We start from the raw sequence: 18,491 nt of genomic DNA on the forward strand, positions 1-18,491 counted from the left end.
AAAACGTGATATATCGATTTTAGCTGTGAATAAAATTTAAGTTAATATAATATACATAACCATATAATATATGATGTTCCCTTTGAACATTTTATTCGTCAATGAAGAAAATATACATTATGTTTTCATTATATATAAATACATGCAAGCTAACCAATTCAGCGTAGATTTTATATAATAATCGACATAAGCTTCATATGTTTGTGTACACATATCGATATGTTAGCTTAAAATTTTAAAGAAAATTAATATTATTATTGATATAATGCATAAGTGCACAATGGAGAATGTTGTATTGTTATTAATTGAGCCAGAAACTTTTATATTGCTTGGAGCTCATTATTTGCAGTTCTCTTAATAAGATGCCCTCCACCAATGCTGTCTAGATTTCGTTTGGGAAATTTATGTATTTGATCTGGGTTTACATTTCTTGTTGACAACGAAAACAAAATGTTTTTTGTAAATGATCCGATGAAATCATTTAATATTGAGCCTGAAGTATACAATCTTTCGTTTAAAATAACTGTTGGTGGAAGATGGTTGTAGAAGCCATCAATTAGCTGTGATGCAGTTGTTATATCTGGCCAAAATAAGAAAAAATGCAAATGAAGAATTTTTAATATTAAATAAATCATGCATTTCTTAAGAAATAATAATAAATTTAAAATATAGCAATATTTCAAATCTAAGACTAACTACATTTACCCGCCCGTGGAAGTGGAGTTTTTAAAATTGGTGAAAAACGTATTGATTATATTCTTATAAAATAGTTTTTACAACTTTAAAAATTATTGGGTAATAAATAATAGATGATATTAAAATACTTAGTTGCTCATTTTGAGTTGAAAATAATACATTAAATACGTAAAGGACATTAACTAACTTATATATATAAGCAAATTAAACTTTTGCACTGCTTAGCCATAATAATGATAAAGCAGTGCAGATCAAGCAAGATCAAAATCGGTATTGCACTTCACAGCACTCAATAAATTGGTTTTTCTACATTTGTCGAAAATACAAATTATACATTTGTATATAACATAAACACGATTAAATTAATCACACTAACAAATGTTTACAACTGAAAGCTACTTTTATAAAAACAAGCATTCCAAGTGTGATTTATTAAACAACAAGTATCCACCGTCAATTGTTAAAAGGAACTGTGCGTATCAGTATAGCCCCTGTTCATTTTATACCATTTTGTAGCTAAGCGCCGTTGAACAGGGTGTTTCCGTGACACTATAACGAATCTGGGTACAACTAAAGGCAAACAACTTGAAAGTGTACCCATTATAAGTTGCCACTTCAGTTGCACTGTATACCCTGCACAAATGCAATTAAGTAAAATAAGTGTACCATGAGCTTTTAATCCCAGATTCAGTTTAAACATTATTAATTTTTAAACATCAAATACAACTTGTTGAGATTATTGTATTCAGAGAATGCAAGCTTATAAAATTTATTGCACTTTTGTCATGTGTACAGAGTATTTTCTTGTCAAGTATAGTCCAACTTATGCTTTCTTACTTATTTCTAATGCCTTTTATACGTCACCATACCATATTTCAAATAATTTGTGGTAAATGGTTCAGCAAACAGCGCCAAAGAACTATGCAAACATACGTAAAAGCATGTATGTGGACGACTTTTAAACATATGCTCAATTCCATTTATTATGTGCGATGTCATAAAAGCGGCTTGTTATTGTTAGTTCCGTTTTTAATTTACTTTAAGATTTAAGTCCAAGGATTTATAATACGTAATAAATATCTGTGTATCAATTAAATTTTATATAAAATACATAAATATCATTCGGATTCAGGTTAACAAGTAAGAATGCTCCTGATAGCCTGTAAAGTCAGTGGGAATGTGTTTTATATAATTTAATATAATCAAAATTAAAAAAAAATTTTTAACGAATTTAAAAATATTTGAATGCAGAATGTATTTAGAGGCCAAATCATGATCAAAATGACATTCCGCTTGAAAATCGGTTCAGTTTTGATCAAGTTATGACAATTTGAAGTTGGTCAGACTGCGGATTTAACCACTTTACAAGTCCAAATTTTTGTTCAATTTCACATGATTTTTTACAAAAAAATGAAAGGTCTCAGAATCAAGTTTGAAGTGTTGTTTTATACTAATTACGATATAAGGAGTTGATTAAAAGTGAAAACTTGAGATTTAAAATTTTGAATTTTCGAAATTTCAAAGGGGGGACCCTTAGCATCAAAATCGAATCTTGGTCGAAAATAATTAAATTTTCTAAATGAACAAAAATTTAATACAGAATGTATTTAGAGGCCAAATCATGATCAAAATGACATTCCGCTTGAAAATCGGTTCAGTTTTGATCAAGTTATGACAGTTTGAAGTTGGTCAGACTGCGGATTTAACCACTTTACAAGTCAAAACTTTTGTTAAATTTCACGATTTTTTACAAAAAAACGAAAGGTCTCAGAATCAAGTTTGAAGTGTTGTTTTATACTAATTACGATATAAGGAGTTGATTAAAAGTGAAAACTTGAGATTTAAAATTTTGAATTTTCGAAATTTCAAAGGGGGGACCATTAGCATCAAAATCGAATCTTGGTCGAAAATAATTAAATTTTCTAAATGAACAAAAATTTAATACAGAATGTATTAAGAGGCCAAATCATGATCAAAATGACATTCCGCTTGAAAATCGGTTCAGTTTTGATCAAGTTATGACAGTTTGAAGTTGGTCAGACTGCGGATTTAACCACTTTACAAGTCCAAATTTTTGTTCAATTTCACATGATTTTTTACAAAAAAATGAAAGGTCTCAGAATCAAGTTTGAAGTGTTGTTTTATACTAATTACGATATAAAGAGTTGATTAAAAGTGAAAACTTGAGATTTAAAATTTTGAATTTTCGAAATTTCAAAGGGGGGACCCTTAGCATCAAAATCGAATCTTGGTCGAAAATAATTAAATTTTCTAAATGAACAAAATTTAATACAGAATGTATTAAAAGGCCAAATCATGTTCAAAATGACATTCCGCTTGAAAATCGGTTTAGTTTTGATCAAGTTATGACAGTTGGAAGCTTGTCAAACTGCGGACTTAACCACTTTACAAGTCCAAATTTTTGTTCAATTTCACATGACTTTTTACAAAAAAATGAATGGTCTCAAAATCTAGTTTAAAGCGTTGTTTTATACTAATAACGATATAAGGAGTTGATTAAAAGTGACAACTTGAGATTTAAAATTTTTAATTTTCGAAATTTCAAAGGGGGGACCCTTAACATCAAAATCGAATCTTGGTCGAAAATAATTAAATTTTCTAAATGAACAAAATTTAATGCAGAATGTATTTAGAGGCCAAATCATGATCAAAATAACATTCCGCTTGAAAATCGGTTCAGTTTTGATCAAGTTATGACAGTTTGGAGTTGATCAGACTGCGGATTAAGCCACTTTTCAAGTCCAAATTTTTGTTCAATTTCACATGATTTTTTACAAAAAAATGAAAGGTCTCAGAATCAAGTTTAAAGTGTTGTTTTATACTAATTACGATATAAGAGTTGATTAAAAGTGAAAACTTGAGATTTAAAATTTTGAATTTTCGAAATTTCAAAGGGGACCCTTAGCATCGATATCTAATCTTGGCCAAAAATAATTAAATTTTCTAAATGAACAAAATTTAAATGCAGAATGAAATAAGAGGCCAAATCATGATCAAAATGACATTCCGCTGGAAAATCGGTTCAGTTTTCATCAAGCTATGACAGTTTGAAGTTGGTCAGACTGCGGATTTAACCACTTTACAAGTCCAAATTTTTGTTCAATTTCCCATGATTTTTTACAAAAAATGAAAGGTCTCAGAATCAAGTTTAAAGTGTTGTTTTATACTAATTACGATATAAGAGTTGATTAAAAGTGAAAACTTGAGATTTAAAATTTTGAATTTTCGAAATTTCAAAGGGGACCTTAGCATCAAAATCGAATCTTGGTCGAAAATAATTAAATTTTCTAAATGAACAAAATTTAATACAGAATGTAGAGGCCAAATCATGATCAAAATGACATTCCGCTTGAAAATCGGTTCAGTTTTGATCAAGTTATGACAGTTTGAAGTTGGTCAGACTGCGGATTTAACCACTTTACAAGTCCAAATTTTTGTTCAATTTCACATGATTTTTACAAAAAAATGAAAGGTCTCAGAATCAAGTTTAAAGTGTTGTTTTATACTAATTACGATATAAGGAGTTGATTAAAAGTGAAAACTTGAGATTTAAAATTTTGAATTTTCGAAATTTCAAAGGGGACCCTTAGCATCAAAATCGAATCTTGGTCGAAAATAATTAAATTTTCTAAATGAACAAAATTTAATACAGAATGTATTTAGAGGCCAAATCATGATCAAAATGACATTCCGCTTGAAAATCGGTTCAGTTTTGATCAAGTTATGACAGTTTGAAGTTGGTCAGACTGCGGATTTAACCACTTTACAAGTCAAATTTTGTTCAATTTCACATGATTTTTTACAAAAAATGAAAGGTCTCAGAATCAAGTTTAAAGTGTTGTTTTATACTAATTACGATATAAGAGTTGAATAAAAGTGAAAACTTGAGATTTAAAATTTTGAATTTTCGAAATTTCAAAGGGGACCTTAGCATCAAAATCGAATCTTGTCGAAAATAATAAATTTTCTAAATGAACAAAATTTGAATACAGAATGTATTAAGAGGCCAAATCATGATCAAAATGACATTCCGCTTGAAAATCGGTTCAGTTTTGATCAAGTTATGACAGTTTGAAGTTGGTCAGACTGCGGATTTAACCACTTTACAAGTCCAAATTTTTGTTCAATTTCACATGATTTTTAAAAAAAATGAAAGGTCTCAGAATCAAGTTTAAAGTGTTGTTTTATACTAATTACGATATAAGGAGTTGATTAAAAGTGAAAACTTGAGATTTAAAATTTTGAATTTTCGAAATTTCAAAGGGGACCCTTAGCATCAAAATCGAATCTTGTCGAAAATAATTAAATTTTCTAAATGAACAAAATTTGAATACAGAATGTATTAAGAGGCCAAATCATGATCAAAATGACATTCCGCTTGAAAATCGGTTCAGTTTTGATCAAGTTATGACAGTTTGAAGTTGGTCAGACTGCGGATTTAACCACTTTACAAGTCCAAATTTTTGTTCAATTTCACATGATTTTTTTACAAAAAAATGAAAGGTCTCAGAATCAAGTTTGAAGTGTTGTTTTATACTAATTACGATATAAGGAGTTGATTAAAAGTGAAAACTTGAGATTTAAAATTTGGAATTTTCGAAATTTCAAAGGGGGGACCCTTAGCATCAAAACCGAATCTTGGTCGAAAATAATTAAATTTTCTAAATGAACAAAAATTTAATACAGAATGTATTTAGAGGCCAAATCATGATCAAAATGACATTCCGCTTGAAAATCGGTTCAGTTTTGATCAAGTTATGACAATTTGAAGTTGGTCAGACTGCGGATTTAACCACTTTACAAGTCCAAATTTTTGTTCAATTTCACATGATTTTTTACAAAAAAATGAAAGGTCTCAGAATCAAGTTTGAAGTGTTGTTTTATACTAATTACGATATAAGGAGTTGATTAAAAGTGAAAACTTGAGATTTAAAATTTTGAATTTTCGAAATTTCAAAGGGGGGACCCTTAGCATCAAAATCGAATCTTGGTCGAAAATAATTAAATTTTCTAAATGAACAAAAATTTAATACAGAATGTATTTAGAGGCAAAATCATGATCAAAATGACATTCCGCTTGAAAATCGGTTCAGTTTTGATAAAGTTATGACAGTTTGAAGTTGGTCAGACTGCGGATTTAACCACTTTACAAGTCCAAATTTTTGTTCAATTTCACATGATTTTTTACAAAAAAATGAAAGGTCTCAGAATCAAGTTTGAAGTGTTGTTTTATACTAATTACGATATAAAGAGTTGATTAAAAATGAAAACTTGAGATTTAAAATTTTGAATTTTCGAAATTTCAAAGGGGGGACCCTTAGCATCAAAATCGAATCTTGGTCGAAAATAATTAAATTTTCTAAATGAACAAAAATTTAACACAGAATGTATTTAGAGGCCAAATCATGATCAAAATGACATTCCGCTTGAAAATCGGTTCAGTTTTGATCAAGTTATGACAATTTGAAGTTGGTCAGACTGCGGATTTAACCACTTTACAAGTCCAAATTTTTGTTCAATTTCACATGATTTTTTACAAAAAAATGAAAGGTCTCAGAATCAAGTTTGAAGTGTTGTTTTATACTAATTACGATATAAGGAGTTGAATAAAAGTGAAAACTTGAGATTTAAAATTTTGAATTTTCGAAATTTCAAAGGGGGGACCCTTAGCATCAAAATCGAATCTTGTCCGAAAATAATTAAATTTTCTAAATGAACAAAATTTGAATACAGAATGTATTTAGAGGCCAAATCATGATCAAAATGACATTCCGCTTGAAAATCGGTTCAGTTTTGATCAAGTTATAACAATTTGAAGTTGGTCAGACTGCGGATTTAACCACTTTACAAGTCCAAATTTTTGTTCAATTTCACATGATTTTTTTCAAAAAAATGAAAGGCCTCAGAATCAAATTAAAAGTGCTGTTTTATACTAAATACGATGCAAGGAGTTGATTAAAAGTGAAAACTTGAGATTTAAAATTTTGAATTTTTGATATTTTAAAGGGGGGACCCTTACCATCAAAATCGAGTTTTGGTCAAAAATTATTAAATTTTTTAAATGAACAAAATTTGAATGCAGAACAAATCAAGAGGCCAAACCATGATCAAAAAAACATTCCGCTTAAAAATCGGTTCAGTTTTGATCAAGTTATGATAGTTTGAAGTTGGTCAGACTGCGGATTTAACCACATTACAAGTCAAAATTTATGTTCAATTCCACATGACTTTTTACAAAAAAATGAAAGGCCTCAGAATCAAGTTCAAATTGTCGTTTTATACTAATTACAATATATGGAGTTGATTAAAAGTAAAAAATGGAGATTTAAAATTTTTAATTTTCAAAATTTCAAAGGGGACCCTTAGCATCAAAATCGAATCTTGGTCGAAAATAATTAAATTTTCTAAATGAACAAAATTTAATACAGAATGTATTTAGAGGCCAAATCATGATCAAAATGACATTCCGCTTGAAAATCGGTTCAGTTTTGATCAAGTTATGACAATTTGAAGTTGGTCAGACTGCGGATTTAACCACTTTACAAGTCCAAATTTTGTTCAATTTCACATGATTTTTACAAAAAAATGAAAGGTCTCAGAATCAAGTTTGAAGTGTTGTTTTATACTAATTACGATATAAGAGTTGATTAAAAGTGAAAACTTGAGATTTAAAATTTTGAATTTTCGAAATTTCAAAGGGGGACCCTTAGCATCAAAATCGAATCTTGGTCGAAAATAATTAAATTTTCTAAATGAACAAAATTTAACAAGAATGTATTTAGAGGCCAAATCATGATCAAAATGACATTCCGCTTGAAAATCGGTTCAGTTTTGATCAAGTTATGACAATTTGAAGTTGGTCAGACTGCGGATTTAACCACTTTACAAGTCCAAATTTTTGTTCAATTTCACATGATTTTTTACAAAAAAATGATAGGTCTCAGAATCAAGTTTGAAGTGTTGTTTTATACTAATTACGATATAAGGAGTTGATTAAAAGTGAAAACTTGAGATTTAAAATTTGGAATTTTCGAAATTTCAAAGGGGGACCCTTAGCATCAAATCGAATCTTGGTCGAAAATAATTAAATTTTCTAAATGAACAAAATTTAATACAGAATGTATTTAGAGGCCAAATCATGATCAAAATGACATTCCGCTTGAAAATCGGTTCAGTTTTGATCAAGTTATGACAATTTGAAGTTGGTCAGACTGCGGATTTAACCACTTTACAAGTCAAAATTTTTGTTCAATTTCACATGATTTTTTACAAAAAAATGAAAGGTCTCAGAATCAAGTTTGAAGTGTTGTTTTATACTAATTACGATATAAGGAGTTGATTAAAAGTGAAAACTTGAGATTTAAAATTTTGAATTTTCGAAATTTCAAAGGGGGGACCCTTAGCATCAAAATCGAATCTTGGTCGAAAATAATTAAATTTTCTAAATGAACAAAATTTACAGAATGTATTTAGAGGCAAAATCATGATCAAAATGACATTCCGCTTGAAAATCGGTTCAGTTTTGATAAAGTTATGACAGTTTGAAGTTGGTCAGACTGCGGATTTAACCACTTTACAAGTCCAAATTTTTGTTCAATTTCACATGATTTTTTACAAAAAATGAAAGGTCTCAGAATCAAGTTTGAAGTGTTGTTTTATACTAATTACGATATAAAGAGTTGATTAAAAGTGAAAACTTGAGATTTAAAATTTTGAATTTTCGAAATTTCAAAGGGGACCCTTAGCATCAAAATCGAATCTTGGTCGAAAATAATTAAATTTTCTAAATGAACAAAATTTAACACAGAATGTATTTAGAGGCCAAATCATGATCAAAATGACATTCCGCTTGAAAATCGGTTCAGTTTTGATCAAGTTATGACAGTTTGAAGTTGGTCAGACTGCGGATTTAACACTTTACAAGTCCAAATTTTTGTTCAATTTCACATGATTTTTACAAAAAAATGAAAGGTCTCAGAATCAAGTTTGAAGTGTTGTTTTATACTAATTACGATATAAGGAGTTGATTAAAAGTGAAAACTTGAGATTTAAAATTTTAATTTTCGAAATTTCAAAGGGGGACCCTAGCATCAAAATCGAATCTTGGTCGAAAATAATTAAATTTTCTAAATGAACAAAAATTTAATACAGAATGTATTTAGAGGCCAAATCATGATCAAAATGACATTCCGCTTGAAAATCGGTTCAGTTTTGATCAAGTTATGACAATTTGAAGTTGGTCAGACTGCGGATTTAACTACTTTACAAGTCCAAATTTTGTTCAATTTCACATGATTTTTTACAAAAAATGAAAGGTCTCAGAATCAAGTTTGAAGTGTTGTTTTATACTAATTACGATATAAGGAGTTGATTAAAAGTGAAAACTTGAGATTTATAATTTTGAATTTTCGAAATTTCAAAGGGGGGACCCTTAGCATCAAAATCGAATCTTGGTCGAAAATAATTAAATTTTCTAAATGAACAAAAATTTAATACAGAATGTATTTAGAGGCCAAATCATGATCAAAATGACATTCCGCTTGAAAATCGGTTCAGTTTTGATCAAGTTATGACAATTTAAAGTTGGTCAGACTGCGGATTTAACCACTTTACAAGTCCAAATTTTTGTTCAATTTCACATGATTTTTTACAAAAAAATGAAAGGTCTCAGAATCAAGTTTGAAGTGTTGTTTTATACTAATTACGATATAAGGAGTTGATTAAAAGTGAAAACTTGAGATTTAAAATTTTGAATTTTCGAAATTTCAAAGGGGGGACCCTTAGCATCAAAACCGAATCTTGGTCGAAAATAATTAAATTTTCTAAATGAACAAAAATTTAATACAGAATGTATTTAGAGGCCAAATCATGATCAAAATGACATTCCGCTTGAAAATCGGTTCAGTTTTGATCAAGTTATGACAGTTTGAAGTTGGTCAGACTGCGGATTTAATCACTTTACAAGTCAAAAATTTTGATCAATTTCACATGATTTTTTACAAAAAAATGAAAGGTCTCAGAATCAAGTTTGAAGTGTTGTTTTATACTAATTACGATATAAAAAGTTGATTAAAAGTGAAAACTTTTGATTTAAAATTTTGAATTTTCGAAATTTCAAAGGGGGGACCCTTAGCATCAAAATCGAATCTTGGTCGAAAATAATTAAATTTTCTAAATGAACAAAAATTTAATACAGAATGTATTAAGAGGCCAAATCATGATCAAAATGACATTCCGCTTGAAAGTCGGTTCAGTTTTGATCAAGTTATGACAATTTGAAGTTGGTCAGACTGCGGATTTAACCACTTTACAACAGAGAACTGCAACGGGTATGTTCGAGTATGATTGAGCACCAGAGCGACAAGATCGATCAAATCAACTCAGAGACTCGGTAGCAACGGGTTCGATCGAGTCACGGGTCTCTTTGTTTACGATCAAGTCGCGGGTATGATTTTTTTGCTTTCGAACCATTCGGAGTAGCGTTCGTCATACGATCTGATTTGATTGTGATTGTTTGTGAGCGTTCGTTTCGATCCAATCACGTTCGAGTAGCAATGATCGAAATGATTTTGAGCGTTTGTGAGCGTTCTTCGATCGAGTCACGAGTCATGATCGATCTTGCTGGTTGATTTGATTTGATTCATACCCGTTTTGTTCAAACGATCACCATCGACTCATTTCATTCCGAGGCAAGCGCGAATCAAAGCGCTCAGTTCGATCGCTATGAACAAAGTGAAAAAAATCACAACGAGTACGAGCCAATGTTCAGAGTCGATCGAAACTCTTACCCGTTGCAGTTCTCTTATCCAGTGGATACTGGAACTGACCGTTCGAATCAAACGCTCAGTTCCGGACGATCCGCCCGACGCTGAGCGTTTGTAGTTTCGATCGATCGAGTCACGAGTCATGACGAACTGCGGTTGATTTGATTTGATTCATACCCGTTTTGTTCAAACGATCGGATCAATCATCGAGTCATACTCGAGTTGACTCGTTCAGAAAATGTGCGAGGCAGAGCGCGCGAATCAAACGCTCAGTTCGAACGATCCGCTCCGATCGCTTGAACAAAGTGAAAAAATCACAACGAGTACGAGTCAATGTTCGAGTCTGATCGAACATCGCTTACCCGTTGCAGTTCTCTGGTATCCACCAGAGAACTGCAACGGGTATGTTCGAGTATGATAGAGCACCAGAGCGACAAGTTCGATCAAATCAACTCAGAGACTCGGTAGTAACGGGTTCGATCGAGTCACGGGTCTCTTTGTTTACGATCAAGTCGCGGGTATGATTTTTTTTGCTTTCGAACAATTTGGGTCGAGTAGCGTTCGAGTCATACGATCTGATTTGATTGTGATTGTTTGTGAGCATTCGTTTCGATCCAATCACGTTCGAGTAGCAGCGATCGTCATGGATCGTGATCGTTTGTGAGCGTTCGTTTCGATCCAATCACGTTCGAGTAGCAATGATCGAAATGATTTTGAGCGTTTGTGAGCGTTCGTTTCGATCGAGTCACGAGTCATGATCGAATGACTGATTTGATTTGATTGTGATTGTTCGAGTACGATCGAAAACGACACTGTTGATTTTGTACTTTTTTTCCTGCTTCTTCTTCTAAGTAAATGTGCGCATATATGTACATACATTTATATTTATGTAATTATATTATATTTATGTAAATGCATATTTATATGAACGCAATTATGCACACAAATTTTAATAAAACTATTATTTATAATTTATTTATTAATAATTTATTTAGTTTTAAATATTTTTTTATTTATTTAATGTCAACTTAGAATAGTTTATAAAATATAAAATAAAATGATGAAAAATGTCTGTTAAAAATTTAAATTTTAAATTAAAAGTAAAATGAAAAAATTAAATTAATTAATATTATAAAAGTATAATTTATTTTAAATAACTTAAAGTTTGATAGTTTTTCCAGTCTTTAAAAAAATTAAAATAATATTATTTTATTATGGGCATGTGTAATTGCATGTATGTATGTATGTATATGCATATGCATGTACGTATGTATACGCAGCCCGTAATAAATTTTACAATTAACGTCTTAAGCATAAATACTATTGCATTTATATACATATTTACGCGCATAAATACATATCATTGCAAGCGCAAACGCTCCCACGTGCGCGCTCTGCCTCGCACATTTTCTGAACGAGTCAACTCGAGTATGACTCGATGATTGATCCGATCGTTTGAACAAAACGGGTATGAATCAAATCAAATCAACCAGCAAGTTCGATCATGACTCGTGACTCGATCAAAACGAACGCTCACAAACGCTCAAAAATCATTTCGATCATTGCTACTCGAACGTGATTGGATCGAAACGAACGCTCACAAACGATCACGATCCATGACGATCGTTGCTACTCGAACGTGATCGGATCGAAACGAACGCTCACAAACGATCAGCATGATTGCGGACGATTTGATTCGAACTGACCGTTCGAATCAAACGCTCAGTTCGAACGATCCGCTCCGATCGCTTGAACAAAATGAAAAAATCACAACGAGTACGAGTCAATGTTCGAGTCTGATCGAACATCTCTTACCCGTTGCAGTTCTCTGTTCTGAACGAGTTAACTCGAGTATGACTCGATGATTGATCCGATCGTTTGAACAAAACGGGTATGAATCAAATCAAATCAACCAGCAAGTTCGATCATGACTCGTGACTCGATCGAAACGAACGCTCACAAACGCTCAAAAATCATTTCGATCATTGCTACTCGAACGTGATTGATCGAAACGAACGCTCACAAACGATCACGATCCATGACGATCGTTGCTACTCGAACGTGATCGGATCGAACGAACGCTCACAAACGATCAGCATGATTGACGATTTGATTCGAACTGACCGTTCGAATCAAACGCTCAGTTCGAACGATCCGCTCCGATCGCTTGAACAAAGTGAAAAAATCACAACGAGTACGAGTCAATGTTCGAGTCTGATCGAACATCGAACTGACCGTTGCAGTTCTCTGTTCTGAACGAGTCAACTCGAGTATGACTCGATGATTGATCCGATCGTTTGAACAAAACGGGTATGAATCAAATCAAATCAACCAGCAAGTTCGATCATGACTCGTGACTCGATCGAAACGAACGCTCACAAACGCTCAAAATCATTTCGATCATTGCTACTCGAACGTGATTGGATCGAAACGAACGCTCACAAACGATCGGCATGATTGGACGATTTGATTCGAACTGACCGTTCGAATCAAACGCTCAGCTCGAACGATCCGCTCCTGATCGCTTGAACAAAGTGAAAAATCACAACGAGTACCAGTCAATGTTCGAGTCTGATCGAACATCTCTTACCCGTTGCAGTTCTCTGTTCTGAACGAGTCAACTCGAGTATGACTCGATGATTGATCCGATCGTTTGAACAAAACGGGTATGAATCAAATCAAATCAACCAGCAAGTTCGATCATGACTCGTGACTCGATCGAAACGAACGCTCACAAACGCTCAAAAATCATTTCGATCATTGCTACTCGAACGTGATTGGATCGAAACGAACGCTCACAAACGATCAGCATGATTGCGGACGATTTGATTCGAACTGACCGTTCGAATCAATCGCTCAGTTCGAACGATCCGCTCCGATCGCTTAAACAAAGTGAAAAAATCACAACGAGTACGAGTCAATGTTCGAGTCTGATCAAACATCTCTTACCCGTTGCAGTTCTCTGCTTTACAAGTCCAAATTTTTGTTTAATTTCACATGATTTTCCGCTTGAAAATCGGTTCAGTTTTGATCAAGTTATGACTATTGGAAGTTGGAAAACTCTTTGACCTAGCAACTTTACCATAACCGTACCGGTACAAGCGTTTCGGTATTCAGTTCTTGACAGAGAATTTTTATTCGGTTACGGTTTCAGTTCACCGTTAACCGTTAACCGAAACTAGCCGTAGTATGGAAACGGAATGTCATTTTGATCATGATTCGGACTCTAAATTCATTCTTAATTAAAATTTAATTAAATTAAATCAACAAAAATGTTTCCTATGGATCTAGATATTGATTTCAATGCCAGGGGTCCCCTTTCGAGTTTTGAATGTCATATTGATCATGTATTGGCCTCTAAATTAATACGTCATTCGATTTGTCTTGTGTTCTTGCACCGGTATGTACTGATACTGGAGCGGAAAGGTAAAATCTGAAATATAACTTTTGACCGAATTAGTTATTTCGGGGCGCACCGGAACCGAAACCGTAACCTATATTTTCCAGCGAACTCCATCATATAAGCATAAAAATGCACTTTTATTCACCATTGACACAATTTGTTGTGCTGATCTGAGTCCCTAACTTATTTTAAAATATATAGACAAACCAAAAATTAGTTGATACGATATGCATTTTATTTAGTTATTTCATTTATTGATTGTTAATTTTTTGACTGCTGGCAAGAAATACCATTGTCTACACTTTTTACTAGAACAATAATAGCACAAACGACCATTTATTATAATCGATGACCTAAAGACACATAGCTTAAGAAATAGTAAATATTATTAATAAAAGATGATTGACCAGATTATGTGAATGTATGTCACAAATTTATACTTTCCTTTCAAAACTTTGATTTTTTGACACAACAGGCAGAATTAGTAATACATGTTAATGGTTTAACATAGAGTGAGTATTCAAAATATAAAAACAACGATGAACTAATCTGATAAGCTCAGAATAATAAAAATGATACTCGAGTCCGTCTTGCATCCCCTTTGGCTCTTCGAGCCATTCCATAATGTCACATACTTCCCTCGCTGCTGCTCGTCGTTCCTTTGGAGTCACCCATGCCACCAGCAACATTGTCATCTCCCCGCACGGAACCGGAAGTAAGTCCTCCAGTTATCCCAGTTAAATTTAATTTGTACTGTTGAAATAGATAACCAAATGTGAAATATTTTTTAAACTATCATAAAAAATATTCTAATGGATAGAGCAATTCGAGAAGGTTTACATCAACAAATGGCTTAAATTAAGTAAATAAAAATACTAAAATTAAAATAATAGGTGTGATTTTAGAACTACGCTTTACAGTATTTCTACTATTTTATTAATACATAGCAAACGAGTAGACAACAGTAAGCTTTTATTTCTCTATAATTTTTGAAAACTAGACTTAATATAAGAAAGGAAAGAGAAGGCAGACCATCTCGATAAATTAATAGTCAATTAGTATAGAATCTAGGGTTTGACATTTAAAGTCTTCCAGATGAAGATGTAGCAGTTTAGTATACACGAATCAGGAGAACTTTATATACATCACAAACATCAATCAATCACTCAAACATCATTAAAAAAAATACCTTTATCAGGAAAGCCAAAAATATACACATGTATATATATATATATATATATTTAAAATTTTTTGTTAAATCAAGAATGTTAAAACAATATAAAATTATTATTAAAACATAGACTAGAATAAATACAATATTTACATAAAAGTATATTACATACTTATTGTGATGTTATTTAATTTACCTTGTTTGCGCACTCAAAACATTTCGATACTACTTTGTTAATAACATTCATTAGATTTTTAGTTTCCCTTATGACATGATCAACCTTAACAAACGTTGCCGCCTTTCCGACTGTATGATCTTTAACTGTAAATTGAAGAGCTTGGACAAAAGTCGGCACTCTATCTAAAATACCTAAAAGATCCTTCTTGTTATCACTTGCCGGCACCTGTTAAATAAAAATAATAAGCATAACAATATTTGGAGAGTTACGTAATAGTTTACCTGGTATGAAAAATGGCGAAGCACTTTATAGAGTCGATTGGCTTCTTCAGCAAAATATTCGGCCTGAGTAAACAAATCTTGGGTAGTTCTTAGAGAACCGCTTCCCTTTGTAAATTGATACATGAGAAAAGCCATCGCAGACATATTCTTGGCTCTTTTTAAAATGTCGTTATCATCGGATCCGTCCTCCGCCCATTTCGATTGAAACGCACCTGGATCTCCATTATTTTTACTATCTATACCTGAGTATTCCACCATTTCACCATCATCTGTGGCAGGTACATATGGTTTTGCAGATTTTATTGTAGTTTCGCATTTCTGTTTATAAAAATTAAATTAAAATGAATTAAGGAGCAGTTAACTTTTTTAATTGAGAAAATATCTCAATCGGTAAAATAGTTAAAAATTTTAAAGATATATGTCGATGTTCCAGAATCTCTCCACATAACTAAAAGTGCTGAGTACTCACCTCTAGTTGAGTATCTAGATCCGTTTTGGATGTGTCTACCGTTACGAGTATCTTCTTGGCAATCATTGAGATTTCACTTATTAACCACTTCCACATGTCTAGAAACGATTCAAAGTTCTCATTAGCTGCGCTGCTGTTAGTATATTTCCATAATATCTTGGCCGCAATGAATACTTGCGGACCGTAGATTCTAAGATTGATTGCCAGACACTTGGCATGAACCTGAAGTCTTTCCGTGGGTGCAATATGCTGCAACAATTTGCAAATATCAAAAATGTGATCACAGCAGTCGTGGAACTTGGTAGAGCACTGATTGAGATTCTCTAGATCATGGGTCACTGCCAGGACATGAAAGGATTTCACAATCTTAGTACAAAGCTTAAGAGATTCATTAAAGTCAGCTATTTGACTGGACACCGATATGACCAATTGCTTGCACAGCTCCTCCAAGCTGGCCAGCATACTCATTTCAGGCTCCCTGCCTTGGACTTGCACTCTTGCGCCCATATTGTCATGCTGATCCTTGATTAGATGGTTCAGATACATGTCAAACTCGAGTTTGCAATTGTCACAATAGGTGAGAATATTTTTGCGATGATCGTGACTTATATAGGGGGAATCTGTAAAGTCGTGTGCTTTCTCAAACAGCTTGTCGAACGCCATTGATAGTTCATCCCTTAGATCCAAGCTTTCATAGGTGAAATTCTTTTTTAAATTCATATTCTTAATCATGTGGCCACTGGCAACTGGAGCTAAATTCTTATCTTTGTGGTAAATATCACTTTTCCAATGTTCGTCATTAAACAAGGAGTAGAAGGCATCAGGATCGTTGTTGCCCTCATTATTGCTATTACAATCGTATTGGCTTGTTTGCAGCTTGTATCTCTTGATAAGGTTGATTATACGCTTTATTGTCGTGTATATACTCTCATTCTCATAATTTGAATTGCATCGTGCATTACGAAAAGCCATATGTTTGGCAGAATCGAAAATACTGTCCTTAATTACAAAGTGAATTAGATCCATAGCACGTCTGATTTGGCAAAATACTGTATCCCGATTCTCCTTAACTATAACGCAATCGCTGTGTATCAAACTACTTTTCGATGATGTCAAGAGAATTGATATGGACTTTTCCAGAATTTGGCGAGCGGAAAACATTTGTGCTCGTCGACGCTCCTCCTTGAACGAGTTTCGATGGTGTCCCGTCAGATAAGCCAACTCAATCATTTCCGTTCCAAATATGGAAAACGCACGAACAAATTCTGTGAAATTCATCACAGACTCAAGCTTTTCCAAGCTTTCCGATGCACGTTTCTTTGCAGTTAACAGTTTCTTAACCACAATAATGTCCACAAGCAACAGAATTCTTGTTATAGATGAAAGAAGGGATCTTGCTGCCAATACTATTGCTCCATAATCCTTTAATGGCTCGATGTGGTGCCGCAGTTCCATTCCACTTAACGGCGAAAGGTCGCATAAATGTTCAATAGATTTTCCTAAAATAAAATGCAATCAACATTAATACTTTCTACTTGCAATTATTTCTTTATTTAAACGTTCTCCAACAAATCGATTTTTCAACAGCCAATTTGCATAAATATTTAAGTTTCTATAGGCTAAAAATAAACCAACGGCATTTACTGAACACGAATAATTGATTGAAAAGCTGTGATTGTCAGTTGACAACTGCAATAAGGAAGTTTTACTGTTAAGTTAAAGAAATAAATTTAAATTTCGGAAGAACGAACGAATTGATCATGTAGATCTTGGAGCTTGTTCGTATAGATCAAATACAGATAACAGTATCGAGCACATTTCTGATTGTTAACAAAAATTAAATTACACATAAATAGACAAAAAAAAATTTACCTGCGTCTCTCGCTTCCTTAGCAGCTTCATACATATCGGCTTTGATGTCAGAATTTTCCTCGGCTATTATTTCTCCAATAGTAATAAACCTTTCCACTGCAGTACTTAATGAATGCCCGATGTTTCCAAAAGTCGACATGATTTGCTCGTTATCAATATCACGAACTCGAAAGCGTTGATTCTGCAAATTAAGAAAGGTAATAAGTTATGCACATTTTTTTTTATTTAACTTTACATTTATTTTCAGTATTTCCTATTAGGTTTCTTAGATATATTTTATTTAAATAAAACCTCATCAAAAGTTATGCCAAATTGCTCAATCGCTTTGCAGAAATTTTATTTTTCTCGATTAATTAATTTGTTTTTATTCCTATCCAATTTACCATCCATTTTAGAAAATAAAATTACTTTTTGCTACACGAATTTACTCAAATACCACAATTTTGAAGTACGTTATTTTTCAGCAGGGCCAGTTATAAACTTACATTAACATCAAGCGCTGAAGGAGATAATCCATACATTTTGATAGCTCGACCTTTATTAGAGACTTAATATAACCTAAAAATATTGGTTTTTGCACATTAATGTTTACTTTCTGTTATTTATTGATTTTCCAAAAAAAAAAAAGTCACGAAA

At 32.5% G+C, this 18,491-nt stretch overlaps 1 protein-coding gene across 2 annotated transcripts; it reads right to left on the reverse strand.

The window, feature by feature from the left end:
- Positions 1 to 67: 67 nt before the first annotated feature.
- On the reverse strand, positions 68 to 18,411 carry LOC117783711 (alpha-catulin). 2 transcript variants are annotated; one of them, XM_034621241.1, is made up of 6 exons: positions 18,341 to 18,411; positions 17,856 to 18,036; positions 15,984 to 17,482; positions 15,515 to 15,832; positions 15,252 to 15,458; positions 14,098 to 14,637 (listed from the first exon to the last, which is right to left on the reverse strand). In XM_034621241.1, exons 1-6 carry the CDS (start codon positions 18,374 to 18,376, stop codon positions 14,512 to 14,514), a joined length of 2,367 nt encoding a protein of 788 aa, XP_034477132.1. In that variant the 5' UTR covers positions 18,377 to 18,411; the 3' UTR covers positions 14,098 to 14,511. The 2 variants fall into 2 exon arrangements, with proteins under 2 accessions (XP_034477133.1, XP_034477132.1); XM_034621242.1 differs by lacking the exons at positions 14,098 to 14,637; positions 15,252 to 15,458; positions 15,515 to 15,832; positions 17,856 to 18,036; positions 18,341 to 18,411 and adding an exon at positions 68 to 585 and having other exon boundaries at positions 16,051 to 17,105.
- Positions 18,412 to 18,491: the final 80 nt, after the last annotated feature.

The sequence above is a fragment of the Drosophila innubila genome (genome assembly GCF_004354385.1).
Source record: "Drosophila innubila isolate TH190305 chromosome 2R unlocalized genomic scaffold, UK_Dinn_1.0 1_C_2R, whole genome shotgun sequence".
Classification (NCBI taxonomy): Eukaryota; Metazoa; Arthropoda; class Insecta; order Diptera; family Drosophilidae; genus Drosophila; species Drosophila innubila.

Excerpts from the sequence above, each read along its gene's own strand:
- LOC117783711 (XM_034621241.1), bottom strand. The coding sequence starts at position 18,376 with ATGTATGGATTATCTCCTTCAGCGCTTGATGTTAAT. Across the intron at positions 15,459-15,514 it reads TTCGCCATTTTTCATACCAG|GTGCCGGCAAGTGATAACAA; the intron begins GTAAACTATTAC and ends TTTATTTAACAG. Across the intron at positions 14,638-15,251 it reads GTTTTGAGTGCGCAAACAAG|TACAAATTAAATTTAACTGG; the intron begins GTAAATTAAATA and ends CTATTTCAACAG.